Genomic DNA, 20,424 nt, shown 5'->3' with positions numbered 1-20,424 from the left:
CTCTCACCTTTGGTACATGTTCATTTTGAATCAACATAGGCTCAAGTCAGCAGTGCTATCCCTGCTTGAGAGCTAGCGAGATGCATTCTGCTTCTATTTAAATTATAGCATCTATCTTTATATTTGCACCTGTGCCTATAAACTGGGGGGGGGGGGGTGTTAGCGATTGCGTTTTCCTATATTTTTAGCTGTTCCTTGTTGTAAAATGCAAGCCGCCTCGAGTCCCTGTCAGGGGAAAGAGGTGGGAAATAAATAAATGAATGAATGAATGTGCAACAATAACGCAAATTTGTGTCTTCATTTATTTTATTTCCCTGCATGCAAAAGTCACCTTGCGCACTTTGTGGTCTGTCTCTGCCACCCAGTAACCAAACCCTCCCAAGCATTGCGCTTGGTTTAGATTCCCAACCTTGTAAGGGAAGCCGCGCCTCCTGTGACGAAACGAAAGTTGCCGCCGCGGCCGCGCAGGCGCATTCGAACCCGGACCCGGTGGGCGTGGCTTGGGCGGCACTGTCCCTTTTAGGCCGCCGTCGCCTCCTCCCTCCCCTCCGCTCCCGGCTTGTTGGCTAAAGCGTCGCTGCCGTCGCGCTGCCGGCAGAGGCTCTCGGAAGTGGCCTGTGGGAGAAGATGGCGCTGGCTGAGGCGAGCTCCCGGTACGCGGAGGGGGCAACGGCCGCCGCTGAGCGGCTGGACCCGCTGTCCCGCTTCACCTGCCCGGTGTGCCTGGAGGTGTTCGAGAGCCCCGTGAGGGCGCCCTGCGGCCATGTGTGAGTGCGGAACAGGCCGCGGGGGCCGGAGCGGAGATAGGAGGCCGCAGGGGTGGGTGAGGTAACCATGGCAACGAGGGACTGTGGGGGCGCTCTTGGGCGGAGGCCGGTTAGAACTGGACGGGCCGCTTTGCTGGCCAGGAGCGCAGCGAGGAGGAGGAGGCCGCCGCGGCTGCGTTCGCCTCTTCCCTCCTCCAGCTGCACCGCCGCCGCCTTGCCTTACCAAAGCTCTGGGCTGCGGCGGAGGCCGGGTTTAAATCGCCAATGCGGTGGGAAACGGGTGTGGGTTATTGTTTTTTTTTTGGGGGGGGGAGAATGGTGTTTAAACCCGAGTTTCCCCTTTTGGCCGTTCATAACAACTCCCGAGTTAACGTGTCGGGTCTCCGCCGGCCTGCCGCTTTTGCAGCTGAGCGGAGATGCTTGCAAAGGAACAGGGCGTGTAGGTTCTTTCCAGAGTTAGCTTTCGGTTCCATGGGTTTTCTTTGCAGTGTTTACACTTTCTGTTTCGCTTTTGCTCCTCCTCCTGCTGCTGCTGCTGCACGAGCGGCTCGCCCTTCCTTTCACCAATCCCGCACCCAAGGGCAGTGCCAAGCGCACCTCGAAATCTTGCGCCATAGGTTAAAAATTGCTCGTTTCTGGTAGAGCATAGGGTTGAAATGGTGGAAACACAAGAACTAAGTGGCAATTATAAGTGACAGGTAATTAATTATAAGTGGAAGAACAGGTACTTAATTATAAGTGAAGGAAAAAATTGTAGCCTTTGAGGTTTTTAGGAACCAGCATGAGAAATTGGTCGACCTTAAATGCCTTAAGAAAATAGGGGTGCTAGCACTTAAAACTTTCAGAGAGCTTTTTCAGAGAGCATATGTAATTTTTCCAGCCCTGAAAATGGCCACATGCTCCCAGCAGTGTTACCTTTTGCCATCTGTTAACAGGTACATATTGCTGTTAACTTACTGGTGTTGTGTGAACTTCATTGGTCACATAAATGCATTTCTGTGTAGCACAGAAGCTATAACGCTTAGACTTAGTTGCAGAAATACTCTTGTTGGGTAGCCCTGTATACACGAAACAAATACTGTCATCCTGCAGTAGTAGCATGCATTATATCTGTTCTTCCTTGGTCTGTTCTAAAGAAATAAATGAAAGAAATCAAAACTGCACCTGTTGAGCAATTATGCTGCCTGTTTTTACTGGAAGTGTGAATGGTTGTGACAGGTGCAATCCATAGTCCCTGACTACTTTTATATGTGTTTAGTTGGGTTTTTTTGGCCATAATTTGATGCTATGTATATAGCATGCTGGGGGACGCGGGTGGCGCTGTGGGTAAAACCTCAGCGCCTAGGACTTGCCGATCGCATGGTCGGCGGTTCGAATCCCCGCGGCGGGGTGAGCTCCCGTTGTTCGGTCCCAGCTCCTGCCCACCTAGCAGTTCGAAAGCAGCCTTAAGTGCAAGTAGACAAATAGGTACCGCTTTATAGCGGGAAGGTAAACGGCGTTTCCGTGTGTTGCTCTGGTGCCGGTTCGCCAGAGCAGCTTCGTCACGCTGGCCACGTGACCTGGAAGTGTCTGCGGACAGCGCTGGCTCCCAGCCTCTAGAGTGAGATGAGCGCACAACCCTAGAGTCTGTCAAGACTGGCCCGTAGGGGCAGGGGTACCTTTACTTTACCTTTATATAGCATGCTATGTATACAGCGCCTAGGAATATGATTACTATTGCTAACACTGCTGCTTAGTGACGTTTATAGCAGCAATATTCACTTTTTATATAAGGTGTGGCTAACTATTCACCAGTGGTATACTTTTGTGACTTCATCTTGCATGTTATCAAAAGTAAACGTCAACTGTGATTCATGCCGCTATCATTAATGTTGGTTTTACAAGGTCTTTGAGGAGCAGGTTTTATGCTCCTTATGTGGTCAATTTTAAGCAAGAAGAGACATTATTAAAAGGAACAAGAAGCTGTTAACCGGTTAACTAGGTAACTTTAAGGTAAGTTATAGAAATAGTTAGGTGTAGGTTGCCTTTTAAAGATTACATTGTAATATAGTAATAGGTTTCTAGGTTCTGTGCTGCTTGTGATTTCTTTTGGTGTTATAAGAAAGGGGTGCATTGGCACATTGACTGATTGTGTACAATGCAAATGTTAATATACTGTCTTTTTTTCATATTAGCTTTTGCACACCATGCATTCAGGAGTGTCTTAAGCCAAAAAAGCCAGTTTGTGGAGTTTGCCGCAGTACCCTGTCTCACGGCAGCAGAGCTTTCGACTTGGAAAAGCAAATTGAAATGACAGAGACTACTTGCAATGGCTGCAATAAAAAAGTAGGAAAAGCTGGCCTGTGTTTACCTATATATGACATGAATCTAGATAAAAGCAAATTTTCACATTAGATTTCCTCACTTGATAATTGTCAGATTTGTGTAAAACAAAATTCTGGTAAGCCCTGCTGAATTTCATGGTGGTCGGGAAGAGGCTATTCATGTCTTTCAAAGAACTGGCCATGGTAACGTGGTTTTTTACTTTTTTCCTTGCCTCGACTAGAGTGTGGGAAATGGGTCTTTCAGTTTCCTGCAATGAGATCTGTCAGTAGTGGAAGCAATCCAGAATGTTCAGATCTTGTCACAGGAGGGTATCATGGGAAATATTCTACTAACATGTCCTGTCAGTGCAAGGATTTCCACTTGCACAACAGGACTACCCCTTCTTCCATTCCATACCCTCTCCAAATCTGCTCCAGTGGGTTAGGGGAAGCCCTGGAGCAGCTTTTGGGGGGGAGGGGCTAGAATGCTCCTTTGCATAAATCCTTGTGCTAACAGAATGAATGCCTTAGCACTACTTTGGATTCCACCCCATGACTGCACACCAACATTACAGTGCAGGTGGTGAAGAGAATGCATGGCAAAAGCCCTCATGCAGCTTTTCAGTATTTCTTTGTAATATAAGAAGTAGCTCTCATTAAAGCATACAATTGTTTTGTGAAATTGATGTCATAATTGCTTCAATGGACCCCATGCACTTTGTTTATGATTGCATAACCCCTTAAGGGGCTTAACAAAGTGGATTTTGGATGTACTGCTGATATCTTGAATAAAGTCTGATAGTTTGGGGACTGTTTTGTGCCAAAATTGTGTCAGGAATGGAACTGCATTTTATAGCTGTCTTCCCAAAGCCCTACAGATGTTTTCAACTTCAGCTCCCATCAGACCCAAGCAACATGGCCAGTGGTCAAGGTTGATGGAAGTTGTTGCCCAAAACATATGGAGGGCACCACGTTGGGGAGCACTCCTTTATATTGTCAGTCTTCACAGGACAGTGAGAATGTAAGGGGGGGGGTTAATGAAGAGCTGTTGTATCTAAAAGTATCTAAAAATACTTTGCTCTTTTGTAAGAATGGCTTTTGTCTATATCATTTGCAGTTGAAAGTAAAACTGAAGTCCTCTATTTTTAAAATATCTGTCTTTCCATGTCTCAAACTGAATGCCTCTCAAGTGTATCATATTCTGTACTGAGCTTAAATCAGCATCCTCTTATCTATAAATGCACACACATAATATATTAAATGTGCTCAGCTTGATATATTTGCCAGCTGAGACTGTTAAAAATTCCTTACCGTTCTAGAAATTGTCAGATAATAGACTTCTTTAGATCTGGTAAACCAAAATTAAAATTCTTGTTCAATTGTAGTTTGGACAAGCAAGCTGAACTCATAAAATGGAAATCATAGAGTAATCCTGTAATTTGTGTTTTCAGTACAAATAAAATATCATACAATATTGTGACTATATAGAAAGAAAAGCTTTTATTGGTAAATGTTGGCAACTGTACTTTGTCAGTGTCTGGAGAAGTCCAGATGATGATACAAACTTGTTTAGAGACTAACATTATATATGGGAAATGTCACAGCACAATAGGAAATACTAAATTCCATCCACCTCGTGCTTTCTGAAACCAGAATTTGTTTTATAATTTTGAAGGGGAGAGAAGTTGTCCCCAAGTACAATTTTAATACTATCCATATATCCTGGTGCTGTTCATGTGACCTTCTCACAATGCAGTTCTTAAAGCAAGCTACAGTAGTTGATGTCTTTCTAGCTGATTGTATTATACAGAGTTAACTAACTTGGGGCATAAGAGAAACAGTAGACTGTTTAATCTCCTGGAAATGAAAGATAAGAACAGTGTCTGGATAAACAAGGTGTCAGCTAACAGAACAGTAAGGGATAGGCTAGGTGCTGCAGTCTTGCTGCAAAGTGGTAAATCAACTTAGTACAATGTGTCCCTTGTAACTCTGTATTCTTTGACCCAGAGCCTGTCACAACAACCCTTTTGGGCAGTCCTTGGAACATACTTTTATGTCACATCTGAAACACCTACACTGTTTTAAAGAAAATGTTTTATTTTCTCATTCTGTACAGATGTACCTCTCAAAGCTGCGTAATCATGCAGCTTCTTGTTTGAAGTACCAGAATTATATAATGGAAGGTGTTAAAGCCGTGACAAAAGATCCACCGCAGGATACCAGGTAAACCTCTCAAGTGTTGTGATTTGCTTACTTGTAATGAAAGCTCATGTATAAGATAGGTGTAAAAACTGAGCTTCCTGTTGATGTATTGTCCAAAGTTGTATCAAGGGATCAACACTGTACCTATGTGCAGAAGTTGGGTTTGTACAGATATTGTACAAACATGCTGCCCAGTGATGTTCACAGAAAGGGGGAGGATGTTGGTTTCTGCTTCCTCACTGAGCAGCGAATGCATGTCACAAGACATTGTTTTGCATTCCACAGTCCAAGTTACTGTTGGGTTCCCACGGGAATGGGAGACTGGATGTGACGTACACTGGTTTCCTATTTTTCACTGTTCTCTCGGTTTCTTTGTTAGAGAGACAGTTGCTTCTCTGCTGTTACAGAGGCAGGATGCATGTTTGTATGCTCTCAGCATAGGTAAAGGTACCCCTGCCCGTACGGGCCAGTTGTGTCCGACTCTAGGGTTGTGCGCCCATCTCACTTAAGAGGCCGGGGGCCAGCGCTGTCCGGAGACACTTCAGGGTCACGTGACCAGCGTGACGAAGCTGCTCTGGCGAACCAGCACCATTGCAGCACACGGAAACGCCGTTTACCTTCCCGCTATAAAGCGGAACCTATTTATCTACTTGCACTTAGGGGTGCTTTCGAACTGCTAGGTGGGCAGGAGCTGGGACCGAACGACGGGAGCTCACCCCGCCGCGGGGATTCGAACCACCGACCATACGGTCGGCAAGTCCTAGGCACTGAAGTTTTACCCACAGCGCCACCCGCGTCCCGCTCTCAGCATAGCTTGTAAATAAAGTCAACATGTAGCACATTACCTGCTTATCCTTCTGCTGTGTGCCTACGCTCTGTTTGGGCTCAAGATAAGACGAGCCTGTACCGGCTTCAGATGGGCCGAAGCTGGTCAAAATCTCACAATCTGCAGCATGAAAAGTGTTGCTGCTTTGTGCCAAATGAGAAAGGGTTTTCCTTTCATATTTTAAAAGCCTCAAACATTGAGGGCACTAGAGGCTTAATTATAAGCTGTTTTGTGTGCTTTTCCCTTCAGAGGTTGTAGTACTGCCTAATAGCTTGCACTGCTTATCATAGTTGCTTTGTTGAGTGATTCTGCTGTGCTACTCAAAGAGCCTTCTCCTACATGAAGTTAAGCTGCTACATAATTGGAAGTTTTTCATAGAAGTGAAGGCCTTACCGTCTGTTTCTACAGGAGTGTTCCAAATAGGTTCACATTTCCCTGCCCTTACTGCAATGAGAGAAATCTGGACCAGGAAGGGCTGGTAGAACACTGCCGAAAGTATCACAGCATGGATGCAAAGCGAGTGGTAATTGCTTTACTTTTCAAAGTGTAGTTCAGGGTGGGTTGATAGGTCATTTAATATGAAGCTTTTTTTCCTTGAAGGAATAGCCTTACTTTGATTATAGCTAGTATCCCAGTGCTGCATGACTTGCTAAAAATTTCTTAACAAACTTCTTTTCTGCCATTGCTGTATTTTAGCAACTACTAACATGGCTGGGTGTTTATAGTGGTGTTTTTGAATACTTAAGATTGTTGCAGTTAGTAGGAGTTGCCCCACCCAAAGTTTACACTAGGAAGCATCAAGATATTTGGCTTGTGGCCAAAGAATCCCCAGTAGAATTCTGTTTGCCCTACAAGGCTTTCTTTCCCTCCCACTCTTCCCACACCATTTCCTTATGCCTCTTGAAAAGCCATTCCTAGGCTTTGCAGCAAGACAGTGCTGTGCTTGGGGCAGTGACTAATAAGTTTGTATGGACAGAATTGCCCTTCTGTTCTTTGGGTTTCTTACTAAGGGTTTTCCTGGGACAAGCCTTTGACAAAGAAAATAGTGGGCGGGATCTAGAATATATGCTGATCAGATGGGGGGGAACTCCCACCGAACTTGAAATGGAAGAAATTTGGGTTGGATAAACTGCAAACTTTTCCAGGTTTGCCCGATTTGTGCATCAATGCCATGGGGTGATCCAAACTACAGAAGTGCTAACTTCATGGAACATCTTCAACGACGACACCAATTTTCTTATGATACTTTTGTGGTAAGTAGTAACTAGGAAACAGCCTCTTCAGAATTTACCAAATGCTAGTCTTTTATTTTAAACTTTGTCTTTTTGGACAGCCTTATTCTAATGTAAAAAGCTAGGAAATAGTGTTTCATTTAATTGCCGTCCTTGGAGGGGGGAATGACCCTTCACAGATCAGTCCATACACAGAAGTGAGTGAAGCCACAACTGGGCCCTGAGCATTCAGGGAAATCTTGGGCGTACCCCTTGGAAATTTGTGCCTATACCACTTAACATCCTGTAGTGGGAGAAATGAGAAGTGAAAGAAGGAAATTGGCTTTAACAGTTCTGGTACAAGACCAAAATCTGTTTAATCACACACATTCTCCCTTGTCTCCTGTTTTTAGGATTATAATGCTGATGAAGATGACACGGTGGCCCAAGTTCTGTTACGTTCCTTGAGGGATCAGTGAATATTGCAAGGAGTAAAACTCTTCAATACTTGGCTTCCATTAGGGGAAATGTACCACAGACACTATTTGCCTCAAGATTCTTTGGCATCCTTAAAAGTGAAGAGCCTTTCTTAGTTTTGGTTCCTGCTGTCTCCATACTTGGCCTCTTCTAATGGTTGCTCCTTTACCGTTTGCCTGCTCAAGGGTATCTCTTCTTTCCAGTTAATCTTAAATATTATTCTCTGCTTTTTCTTTCACTTTTGACTTCTAAGGCCTATACATCACCAGGAACTTGGCAATAATTTCATCCTGTGAGCATCCTCTTCAGATTATTGTGCTCTCCTAGACATTGGTCAAGCATCCGAAGACTAGGTTTTCTAGATAATATAGAAGCCCTGGTTTATTAGGTTCAGCTGTTAGAAATGGGCTTCCATTTCTTGATTTTGTAGAGAAATGGTGGATTTTATTCCAAATCCACCATTACAAAAGTTGATGCCAGCCATTCAACCGCACAAGTCCCAGTTGTGAGTAATTCTCTCACTTCACAATATGCTCTTGTGTGCGTTCAGCAACTGTACAGTACCTGCTTCTGTGAGTTTAGAGGGAATTGGTTGTTTCTTTAATTTGTTTGTTTTTTATTTCTCCATCTTTTGACATCTTTGCAAAGTTCAGATGTGAAGTATGATGGTGTTTGTGTGGTGATTGGGAAGACAGAAGAATTCAAACACAATGTTTTATTTCTTGCCTCTTAAACTCAAACTTGTATATTTCTACCTCTGCGCCTAGAGTTCGGAACAATTTGAGAACAAGAGGGGTGAACTTTAGCAGCTGGTTTCTTAGATGTAATATGTTGGAAATACTGCCCTTTATGTAAAACTGCACTTCTATATCCAAAACAAATGCTATGAAGGGATGTGCGAGAATTTCCATGCTGACATGGCAGTGTTGATGTGCTTAACCTATGGTAAGCATACAGCCACATTTTGAATTCTTGGGCTGCTGTGGTTCAAAAACATTTCAGTACATGGTATACAAGAGCTGATTCTCAAATTCGTTCTTGATACCTCAAAAACCCTAGCTCTAGTCTTGCCTGCTGTTTACACACTAACTAAACAGGTGATTGACAAGTTGGGTGGTGTCTGCTGGCCTGGTGGTCCTGTGCTGAATGGGATAGGAGAACAGGGCTCTGCATACAGCTCTGCAGGCTTTATCTGCCAGCTCAGAAACCCTATTAGGAACTTATTCTACTGAATACCCAGAGATCATATGATGCGGCCTGCAGGTGTAATTCCACTTCCCTATCACATTTAGTCAATATATAGTGAGAATAGGGCTACAGTGAAGTGATTTGCCAGAGGTTATCAGCACTTCTGAATGTACTGCCATGTAGTTAAGTCTGAAATGTTAGTATTGGATAACCTTTTCCTTTTGCTGGATGTGTAAATATCCTCTTGTGTGGCACATTCGGATGTCATGTTCTGTGTACAAAAAATAACAGTGCATTTAACTGTCAGAAGCAAGTTTGAGAACTGGGCCAGATTCCTTAGTTCAGCCATTCCTAGCCTTGGGTCCCCAGGTGGTGTTGGACTGTAACTCCCATCAGCCCCAGCTGTAGTCCAATAACATCCGGAGACCCAAGGGTTGGGAAAGGCTGCCTTAGATTATACTTCTGTTATACAACCAGATCATTTGTTCTGTGTTTAACGACAACCTTTTGCACTAATTATTATAAGTGAAACCAATGTGAGGTTATGGCGCCAGAGCTAATAGCGATTTATGTAAACCAGTACACATAATTTAGCCTGACAGGCATGCAGTGATAAAATCTGAGTCTGAAGTATGTTTACAGCCTGCTGAAAGATAGATTCTTAGAACCTGTGGCTTTGAGCTAATAATGACATGGTACATCTGAAACTAGTTCCTATGCTGAAGTGGTCTAACTGCCAACTGCCCATGCTACTTTTTAGAAAGAGCTCTGTGTGGAGACCGCTTAGTCCTATGCTAAAATTCTGTCTTGAAACCTTTGGTTGCTAGGATTTTGATTCCATATTAAGAGTTTTGCACTGAACCATTAATTATATTTTTTGTGTGAGTTTGGCCAAGATGCAAAGAGGGCATGTGGTGTTCTGGGGCTCATGAAGCTCACTCCTGTCACCCTAGGCCCTTGTGTGTCTTTGCATTTCAAAGCAGTACGTGAAGTCTGGGAAATCCACCAAAACAATGTTCGGTATGGTATAGAAAGCCCATAGCACAGGGATCGGGAACCTGTGACCCTTCAGGTGCACTGCAGTTTCCATCATCTCTCCTAATTGGCCGTGCTGGCTGAGGCTGATGGGAGCTGGAGTCTTAACATTCCCCATGCCTGCTGTAGCCAGAAGGGAGAACTGGCTGTCCATGTATGCACGGAAGTGCCTTCTGCATGCATGTGGGCCTCTTTGAATCTTGGCCACTGTCTTTCAGTATTCAGTCAGAACATTCTGCCATCCACCTATGGAATTCATAGGAACCTGGGTATCCTCCATGAACACATCAGGTCTTTTTTGTTCTTGTAATTCTAAGTGCACTTCTAGTAATTTTAATAAAAATTTTAGAGTGTCAAATCTGTCTTGTTCTGGCTTTTAAATGAAAAAAAAATGTAAATAAACATAATGGATAAACACTAATACTTTGGAAATACTTTGTCCCTTGCTATGGGGAGCTCCAATGGCTGTCACTTGAAGAGCAGTAATGAGCAAAGCTCAGTCTCTGCTGAGTCTTACTCTTCTAGGTTTTCACCAGCTTCCTCTGTTGTTGCAGAGTGAAAATCTCAAGCACAGAATTTTATTCTGGAACATAGTTTTATTGAACCAACTTCAGCCTGGCAACTCCTCCACACTGCTGTGGGGAGTGGGAGAGAAGCCTTGTGCAGCTCATATTGTGGACAAAAATAAATCTATCAACACTTGGGCATGCTGACATGTACTGTTTCAGGATATGAAGGGAAAGGATTAAATGCATATGGGGTACAGAAACTGCATTAACCTGTGCTTTTTAGAAGACACTTCATCCTGTCCTAATTTGCATATGTTGGTAGGTTTCTGATCATGTTGACAAAAGCCCTATTCTAAGTGTAAAACATTGCCTTGCTCATTTAATCTAAATGACCCTACCAAATATAGAAAGTGACAGCTGATCAACTGCTCTGTATACAAAACAAAAACCAAAAAAAATCAAGCTCACCTCATAGAAACCATCCCATATTGAATCTACAGGTATAAATGAGCACAATGGCTATGTTGTTTGTAAATTCAATCTAGTCTGTTCCTTTTATTCCCTGCACACACAGCTATGCAAGAGGTGTCATTTCTGAACCAAGCCTTGTTGGTAGTTACAACCCAATGTTCAAATACACTTTGGCCTCACTTTTAAGGAGAAGATAGCTAGATTCATGCTTTGGCCTTTACACTGAATACAGAGCGATAGCAATATTCTTATCATTGGGGAGTAAATACATGTGCTGGATTGGTATATCTCTGGGGCTCATTGGTTGTCCCCCAGGTATTTGATGAGCCCAGTATTGGTACATGTTGGATTTTTGAACATTTGTAAGAATGGTGTCAATGTTATTTATAAACTGGTAAGAAACAAACAAAAATAATAGTGTTATAAAATGCACTCATTAAGCAATGGTGAAATTCTACAACTCAATGGAACAAATGGCCAGCATTGAATCAAATTCTCCTAATGCTTGGCAAAACAAAAACCTTTCCAGCCTTCTGCTAAGGTCAACCGCCTATTAATGGATCTGGAGTTGTCATAATGCATGTTAAGTACTGCTTACTTGCATATTTCTCTATTAACTATGTTTTCAGTTCTGTTCACAAATGGAGCTGGCTGTATTGGAAGGCTTTGCAGTGTCCCCAATTTGGAAAGGTGGTAGCTTAGTGGTAGAACATCTGCTTTGCTTGCAGAAGGTTCAACGTTCTTTCTCTGGCATCTCCAAGAAGGATTGCTAGAGTGCCCAGTTCAAAACCCTAGAGAACCTCTGCCAGTCAGGGTAGACAATTCTGAGCTACATAGACTGTACAGTCGGGGGAAAGAAAGTACCCCCTCTTTGAATTCTGTCGTTTTACATTTTTAAAAAAGGGACCCCTGACCGTTAAGTCCAGTTGAGGATTACTTTGGGGTTGTGGCGCTCATCTCGCTTTACTGGCCAAGGGAGTTGGCGTTTGTCTGCAGACAGCTTTGGGGTCATGTGGCCACCATTACTAAGCCGCTTCTGGCGAACCAGAGCAGTGCACGGACATAATAACAATCATCTGTTCCTTAGCAGGTCATAAAATTAGGTAAATACAACCTCAGATGAAAAACAACACATGACATATTACACCCTCTCATTATTTATTTAACACAAATAAAGCCAAATTCAAAGAGGGTATATGTTCTTTATCCCATGACTGTAGGCTGAATCAGTGAGACTGTACACAAAGAGCAATTTCATTTCTTCCACAACACTGCTGCTGCTGACCTGCTGGTCCCCATTCTCCAATATAGTAAAAAGACACCAGCATGGAACTGCAAAACTAGAATTTATCAATAACTCTATTTGTATAGAACAGGATCAGAACAAAGGTTTCCTCACCCACTTGAGGGTTTAATCAAATCATAGCTAGTGCGATGGTATGTGGGATCGGGCTTAGTGCTAACTGCATTTTGTAGCACTTTAGGCCCACTGTTAACACATATTACTGAACTTCGTAACTTTACATAAGGTTCAAGCACAGCACTACAAATTAAAATCAGCTAAAACAGTTTACAGTCAGAATAATAGGTGTGTCTTAAAGAGCAAGGTAAAGAGGTGTGTCTTCAGCTTGTGCCATAAGCCATCAAATGATGAACTTGGATTCACCTCTGTGAATTCCACAATTTAGGAGCTGTCACAGAGAATGTTCTCTCCTGGGCCTCCATCCCCTGATACTCTAAGGGGGCTGAAATTACCAAGAGGGCCTCTGCTGATTTTAGCAATGGAGAGGTCTGTAGGGAAGGAGGTATTTTCTTCAGATATTTGGGGACGAAGCTGTTTAGGATTTTAAACATTAGTGCATGTATATATCAGCTGAGTAGAACACACACACACACACTGTTCCAGTGGGCTCTAGTCCATGAAAGCTTATGTCACAATAAAACAAGACTTTTTACAGTGTCTTAAGCCTCTTCCTATGTTTAGCACTGTTGACACTCTTCTACAAAGTCTCTCATTTCTGTCACAAGGAATTTAGCATCTGGACAGCAGAGAGCAGTCTTGCAGCTCTTTTCAAGTTGCCAGGGCAGACAAGTGTGGAGAACATAAATTAAGCATTTGCTACATTTTTATTATCTTTGAGCATTTCCTCTACCAACTGAGTACAGTAGTTGCTTGACGTATGTACTGTGTGTACGGCAGCTTGTCTCATGTCAAATCCAGCCTTCTGAATGCAGAAATCTTAAGGCTTGAATTCTAAGCCCAGTTGCATGCACGAAGGCCCCACTGAACTCATAGGAACTGACTTTGGAGTTAAATTTGCTCAAGTTGGTGGTGTAACAAGGCTGCATTTTAATGGCCCTTGCATGTCCCCTTCTTGGCCTCCTTTTTGCTTTACTCCTGGATTTGTAGCCCCTTAAACTCCTGCCATTCAGAAGCCAAAAGTGGAAAATGCAATTAATATTTCCCGCTACTAAGGACTGTCTCAAGTAAGGGAAAAGTCCAGTGTACTCAGAAGGAATCATTTCCTTGTAGATTACAATGCATAAAGTCAGCTAGTCTCCAAGCATTATAGTCTTATGAGTGGCAATGGCTTTCCATAAGGCAAGCTGAAGCAGCAGACTTTGGATGTCCTCAAGGGCAGTAGAGTGGGAGGCAGATTTCTCATCCATGGCTCTTACCTAGAGCACAGTAGCTTCTCTCGCTGTCAGGAGTTGCTGGGGCTACAGAAGTGGACCACTGGCTCTGTACAGCTGCCACACGGGGTTGAGCCACTAGGGCAGAGATGGAGACTCTGTGGCTGCCAGTCATTGCACAATTTCTGCCATCTCCAGTCAGCATAACCAGTAGCTCTGCAACAACTGGATGAAGTCCCACAGGTCCCCATGCCTGTGCTAGGGTTATAAACTGGAGTGTCTCCCTAAGTGGTAAAGGCTTTCCAAGTCACATGGCTTGCTGTAGGCTCACTGCCGCCGCAGCAGCAGCAACAGCAACAACAATTTTATTTATACCCCACCCATCTGGCTGGGTTTCCCCAGTCACTCTGGGCGGCTCCTAGCAGAATAGTAAAAACACGATAAAACAGCAAACATAAAAAACTTCCCTAAACAAGGCTGCCTTCAGATGCCTTCTAAAAGTCAGATAGTTGTTTATTTCCTTGACATCTGAAGGAAGGGTGTTCCACAGGGAGGGCGCCACTACCGAAAAGGACTGGTTCCCTGTAACTTTGCTTCTCACAGTGAGAGAACCAGCAGAGGACTCTCAGAGGAGGAACTCAGTGTCTGGGATGAGTGATGGGGGTGGGAGGCTCTCCTTCAGGTATACTCAGGAAGAGCTGTAATAATGGTTTCTGGTTCAGGCTGAGACTTTACGTATGCAGTACTAGTCTTTTCTGGGCCTGGCTTGACTCTTGAGCCCCACTGCTGCCTGTTACTCAGCTCTGGCAGTTTCACAAGTGAAACCTGCAACAAAATGCTGCAGCGGGATCCTGTTTAGGATTTCAGCCAGCCCAAACCTTTTCCCCATTCCACCCTAGTTTTCTGTTTCTTTCTCCTCCAATAGCCATCATTCTGTGGCTACTGAGCATGTTCAGCCCTCATAGAGCTGTTTCTGGGAGTTCCCCCTAGGGTTTTTTTTTTTAAATGTAGTTCTGCAAGCCTTGGGTTTGCCTGCTGCTACCACCTTCCTATTTGTTTTCATGGCTTTGGCTACCCAAGGGTCTACAATCTGAGAAGAAGTATAGGAAAGCGCCCCCTGAGTTATGCCTCCGTGTTAACAAATAGCAAGAAAGGGGAAAGTTATTTAGATTTTACAGTGGTGTCTCGGGTTACAGACACTTCAGGTTACAGACTCTGCTAACCCAGAAATAATACCTCGGGTTAAGAACTTTGCTTCAGGATGAGAACAGAAATCGCGCGGCGGAGGCGCAGCAGCAGCAGGAGGCCCCATTAGCTAAAGTGGTGCTTCAGGTTAAGAACAGTTTCAGGTTAAGAACGGACCTCCGGAACGAATTTAGTACGTAACTAGAGGTACCACTGTACAACAAAACAACCCTCTATGTCAGGGTCCCCTGAAACAGGGACTCTGTGGCCTTCCAGGTGTTGCTGCACTACAGCTCCCATCATCCCATTGGCCATGAAAGACTGGAGTCCAACAATATCTGGAGGGACAAAGTTCCCCATCCATGACCCAAATTGTTATGTACTGGGCCAGCAGGGGGATACTGTAGATAGTTGTCACTCAGGTCCACATATGCAAATAAGGGATTGAAAGTGATGTTCAGTGATTGGATAGTTACAGAAAGTGGTTACTGTTGCGTTGTAGTGGAGCTCTATATAAGCAGGCTGGCTGAACCCTTCAGTTCAGTTCTGTTCCCGCCTGTGAATAAACAAGAGCTGTTTGAAGAATCGCTGTGTCGTCTGATATGTTCACCCACAACTTAACACAAATGATGTCGGAGGGGATGACTTTTCTCCCTTTCGCCACCCCTGCTGTAAGAAACAACCAACAGCCATCTCAGAACCAAAAGGAATTTCAGCACCCACAACCAGGTGCCACGTTGAGCTGTCAAGATCTGCAGCGGAGGCAAACAACTGTAATTTGGGAAGCAGAACCACAGAAGAGTGTAAACGTGGGAGCCTTAATTGCCTTACCCTTTTTTCCTCGAAGCCCAGGGTTGTGATGATGGGAAATAATCCTCAGAAACGGATATTGGTAACTCCCTGTGAAAGATGTGGTTTTTTTGCCACCCACCTCACGACCTCTGGCTTCTAGGCAGCTGACGCACACTTCTGAAACTTGCCTGTGTCTTTATGCAACCACAAAGTTAAAATGTGTTATTTACCTTTCAGTAAAACTCTCAAGGTGACACTACAGATGATCAGGGCCTGGAAGAGGTATGGGGAATGGGGTTTTTTTTTGGAGGAGCATTGGCATATAACCCAGTTTTTCACTGACAGTGGCAACAGCTGTAAGGAAGAGGATATGTAGGCTGTTTTGTGAGAATGGGAAATAGTTTGGATTAAAGACTGGAAGCCCACCTTTCTGGGAGTTCAAAGTACGGTCCTAGTGTGGTCCAAGTGTTTAACTATTTGGTATACTTTGCAACCAACCAACCCCGCTATTCCTTGAAACAGAAGTCCAAGCCGAATGCAGTTTTCCAAAAAGGTGTAAAATAGGGGCAATGATCTACCTGGTTCTGGAGCTGGTAAATAGGACCAAATGGTCCTGATGGTGAGATTCTATGCCTGGGAAAAAACAATTAAAAACCATTTAAAATAATAATGTTTATTTCCCAGGGATCTGATGCTTCTCCCTAAACAAACATCCCTATTTCCATGTGGCTTCGGGGCTAAAGGGATCTCAGGCACCGCTGCCATGGAGTCTGGAGACAGATGGGACAATAGCTTTATCCAAAGGGTGTGAACTGCCACCTTTATCTGAATGCAGTGTGATAGCAACCCAAATCACTCAGCACTGGGCTGGGTCACAATTCTGTTGCTCTTCACTTGACTATAACAGCTCCTGGAAAGGGGGAGGAAAAGGCACTCCCTTCTCCTTGTCTCACACCATTTTAAGAGGATTTGTCAGCAGCCTCTGAATATAATCAATCGGCCTTTTCAAAAAGCTGCCATAGAATGATATTCTTATTAGGAAGACCAACTAAAATGCTACAGAGCAGCAAATAAGCTTTTGAGAACTCTGGGACTCTTCCTTGTGCTGGATGAATAATCAAAACAACCACCCTTTAAAAAGAAAAAGGTTGTGGGGCAGGGAGGGAACAGCTGTGCATGATGGAAAAGCCCCAAAGCCTGCAGTTTGTTACAGTCTTAAGATGGAGTGTAGGAGGTGTTGTGCATACTTAATTAGATTAGACTCTGCTGGATGCAAAATAGTTTTCAGATTGCATCAAGGACTCCTGGGATTTATTTATTTTTTTAAAAAAACAATAGCTGTTCCCCCCTTTTTATTTTTAAAAATATAAAAGGCCAACAAACTGAGAAAGCTAATACAAAAAGCAATTACAGTGAAAGCAGCAAGCTATGGATTGAGGCTGTGGACCTATGCACACTTACCTGGGAGTAAGTCCAACCGAACTCAAGTGGGACTAAGTTCTGTTCTGCATAGACAAGCATAGAATTCACTGTTAGAAAAGGAACTGATAAATTAATTGTCAGCGGAGTAGCTATGCTAACAGCCCATAACAGTAAAACTACATCAAAAGAGGACGGTGGCAACTTATTTGTTTTACTTATTGCTAGGATTTCTTATATGCTGCTATGATGAAGGTATACAATTCCACAGTGGGTTACCACAATACAGTTATAGAAAGAAATCAAAGTTATAATTTTGCAACATACAAATTCAGCAAAAGAGGTGGGTCTCCCAAAGGAAAATACGTTAACTGTCAAAAGCCAGGAGAAAGAGGTGTGTTTTCAGTATATGATGAAAGCTGTACAATGAAGGTGGCAGGTGCATCTCAGTGTTCCACACTTTAGGGGCTGCCACAGAAAAGGCCACAATTCCCAGGGCTTCCCAGTATGCCAGAAGGACCAAGAGAACCCCTTTAAAGACTAACAGATTTAATACTTCTGTGCAAGCAATGGGGACAGCCCGTCAAATGTCATTGCTGTGTTGTTGTTATTATAAGAGTGGCATCAATGTGCATGATGCTTTGTAACAAGCACTTGCTGGTCCTTTCTCCATGGTGCTTATAAGGTCTGACATTGGGGAGGATGCACATTGAGGGAGGCATGGAAGATGCAGAGAGAACAAGGGATGTACGTGAGCAAATGCACGTACTCCACACATCTCTGTGCAGAAATCCAGCATTAAGTCCTTTGGGAGTGAACTGAAATCTAGCAGAGGCAGAGTTTGGCAGATCACACCTTCCATCTCGAGTCACTTGTAGTAGAGACTTAAAACTGCAGGTGAGAATGTGCATCCCCTCTTCACAAAAGAGGATGCATCCAGCCACCTCAGGGGGAACCAGTTGGGCTTCCAATGGGGATTTGGACCCAGGTGTGCATATATTTTCTCCAGCAACTCTCCTCTGGTGGATGTGAACAAATAAGTATTTGAAATAGTGACAGAATCATACTCAGAGAGTGGAGGGGGCCCTGTAGACCATCCATCTAGTCTAATCCAACCCCCAGCTTGATGCAGGAAATCTGCCGCTGAGCGTTCAGCCTCAACAGGTGGCCGTGTAGCCTGTTTGAAGGCCTCGAGCAAGTGAGAATCAGACTATGGCATCAATGCTTGTGACATCATCTGAAACAAAGCGAGAAGTTCAACTATTGATTTCCCAAAGGAAATCTAAGATTAGCCCGTTTAGACCTATAAATTGCAAGAGAACCACCTGTCATTCCTATAAGTCCCTCCAGTGTGAAATGAATGCAGTAGTAGTCCATTTCTCCCCACACACCCCAATAGAAGCATGTCTTTTAAAGCAGAGATAAGGAACCCTCTCTCTGGTTTCAGGTCTCTCCTCAGGCCACACCTCTTAGCAACCTCGATCCACACTCTCCTCGAGTGCATTTATCCGTGGCAGACCTACATTTGGGGGGCTCTGAACCTTCAGCTGTCTTGGGGGCTGCTTCACAACCAGCAACAAGGTCGGGGGAACCACTGTTATGTTCTTTGATGGGGTCATTCCAGGACAGATCACACCTTCACAACATTGGTTCTAATCGGCTCTCAAACTTTGGGATTGTTGAAATATATACAACAAAAATTTAATCAATTTGAGTTGTGCCACTCAAATTGGGTCTACTAGGCCTAAAAAGTTTAAGCAACGTGAATTGAAGTTGCTTCTGGGGCCCTAAATCTTAAGCTTCAAGAGTTTCATGGTAGATCCACACCTGTATTTGGCTGACTGGAATGTGTTACTGTCTCTTTCTCACTTTGACACAGGGTGGAGAAATGGTCTGGCTTTGGCATGGCTGGAATGAGGCCTACATTTACAGAGGTAACAGCTGTATCACTTGCCCCATTTACCTCAGGTAGGTTGTCTGTGAGGGAAAGTGGCCCTCAAAGTTGCACACCCCTGTCTCAAAGATATATTTTACCAGGGTAGCGGAGACAGTATTCAGCCTCTTCTAACAAATAAATAATAACTTGTAATATATATACCATGCCCATCTGTCTGGGTTGCCCTCTGTTGACTTGAGGAGTATTGTACAAGGATGCTGGAAGAAGGAATAATGTGTTGTTAATGACATGTTGGTGTTGCCTTCTCTTTAAGCAGGCCAAGATGGTGCACATCTTTTAACTTCACAGGTAGAATAAAGGAAGAGGGAATGATTGACCCAAGCTGAATAGGTGTTTGAATCTGTTCTCCCAGGTTGTAATGCAACACTGAAGGGATGACCTTTAATCAGGTCCTGGATTTAGTCTATTTTTAACTTGCTGAACTTCAAGGTTCACCCCTGAGAAGTGGGTGGTGCCCATCTCTAAAGGGTTAAAGTAAGTGTGATTATCTCACCGCTGATTAAATCAATGACCTATCAATGAGGATTTGAGATTGTGAGTCTGGATCAGAGATGATGTCAATAGGCCAGGGGCACTATACAGGCACTGTAACCTTCCAACAGTTTGACTTCACCCCCAAAGGCACACCCCTCCATTGTCTCCGAAGACAGACGGATGCTAATATATATTACAGATAGGGAGACTTTGGACCCTCCGACTCTGGGGGATTTCCCCCCAATTCAAAATAAATTGAATACAGCAATTATTAAGAGATATGCCTCATCAAAGGCAATGGGATTTACTTTGCTGCTGTTTTGCTGCAGGAGATTAACACAGCTACCCATGAGTAGACATGCATTGGATTGCACTGACAATTAACCTTACAAGCAGCTTTCAAATATTATGCTCCAATGCACGTCCACTCATAAATACGGTAACTCCAACTTGAGGTCACAGCCACACCATGTGTTTAAAGCACTATTGTGCCACTTTAATGACCCATAGTTTCCCCCCTAAGGAATTCTGGGAAGTGTAGTTTGTTAAGGGTGCTGAGAATTGTTAGGAGATCCCCATTCCCCTCAGAAAGTTAAAAATCCCAGAATGGTTTAATAACCAATCCCTCTTCCCAGGGAACCTGGGGAATTGTACCTGATTGTAGCTCTCAGTACCCTAAACAAACTACAGTTCCCAGGATTCTCTGGGGGAAGCCATGACTGTAAAAAGTGCTACAAGAGTACTTTAAATGCACATGGCACAGTTGTGGCCCGATTTCAGCTAGTGAGGAGGAGATACCTGATATGTTTTAATTTGCTGGGAATTGTCAGAGCAAATAACTGAAAGTCACACTTTTCACATACTGTGTGTAACAGCAGTGGGCACTTTCCTAAATCCTTGTCTCCAGCATAATCCTATTGTTGCAAGGCCCAATAAGGCATTCTGGGCCAGATGACCTACACTTGCCAATCCTG

General features: G+C 43.8%; 1 protein-coding gene and 1 long non-coding RNA gene across 5 annotated transcripts; one reads left to right on the top strand and one right to left on the bottom strand.

The window, feature by feature from the left end:
• Positions 1-521: 521 nt before the first annotated feature.
• On the top strand, positions 522-10,367 carry RNF114 (ring finger protein 114). 4 transcript variants are annotated; one of them, XM_081011619.1, is made up of 6 exons: positions 522-653; positions 2,942-3,092; positions 5,187-5,293; positions 6,507-6,621; positions 7,244-7,351; positions 7,723-10,367. In XM_081011619.1, exons 1-6 carry the CDS (start codon positions 628-630, stop codon positions 7,786-7,788), a joined length of 573 nt encoding a protein of 190 aa, XP_080867745.1. In that variant the 5' UTR covers positions 522-627; the 3' UTR covers positions 7,789-10,367. The 4 variants fall into 4 exon arrangements, with proteins under 4 accessions (XP_080867745.1, XP_080867742.1, XP_080867744.1 ...); XM_081011616.1 differs by having other exon boundaries at positions 528-767; XM_081011618.1 differs by lacking the exon at positions 522-653 and adding an exon at positions 700-819.
• A 2,977-nt stretch (positions 10,368-13,344) lies between these two features.
• LOC308479193 lies at positions 13,345-16,239 on the bottom strand. Its single transcript, XR_013987545.1, has 3 exons — positions 16,179-16,239; positions 15,640-15,794; positions 13,345-13,411 (listed from the first exon to the last, which is right to left on the bottom strand). It is a non-coding gene; the product is annotated as an uncharacterized lncRNA (long non-coding RNA).
• Positions 16,240-20,424: the final 4,185 nt, after the last annotated feature.

Source organism: Podarcis pityusensis (genome assembly GCF_964106645.2).
Source record: "Podarcis pityusensis genome assembly, chromosome: 6".
NCBI classification, from domain to species: Eukaryota; Metazoa; Chordata; class Lepidosauria; order Squamata; family Lacertidae; genus Podarcis; species Podarcis pityusensis.
Note: the sequence above shows the minus strand (reverse complement) of the source record. Positions and strands in the feature narration are given on the sequence as shown.

What these genes read in the sequence shown, in the direction of transcription:
- RNF114 (XM_081011616.1), top strand. Translation starts at nt 628, where the DNA reads ATGGCGCTGGCTGAGGCGAGCTCCCGGTACGCGGAGGGGGCAACGGCC. An exon ending in GCAATGGCTGCAATAAAAAA is followed by an intron (nt 3,093 to 5,186) that starts GTAGGAAAAGCT and finishes CATTCTGTACAG; the next exon opens with ATGTACCTCTCAAAGCTGCG. An exon ending in GATCCACCGCAGGATACCAG is followed by an intron (nt 5,294 to 6,506) that starts GTAAACCTCTCA and finishes CTGTTTCTACAG; the next exon opens with GAGTGTTCCAAATAGGTTCA.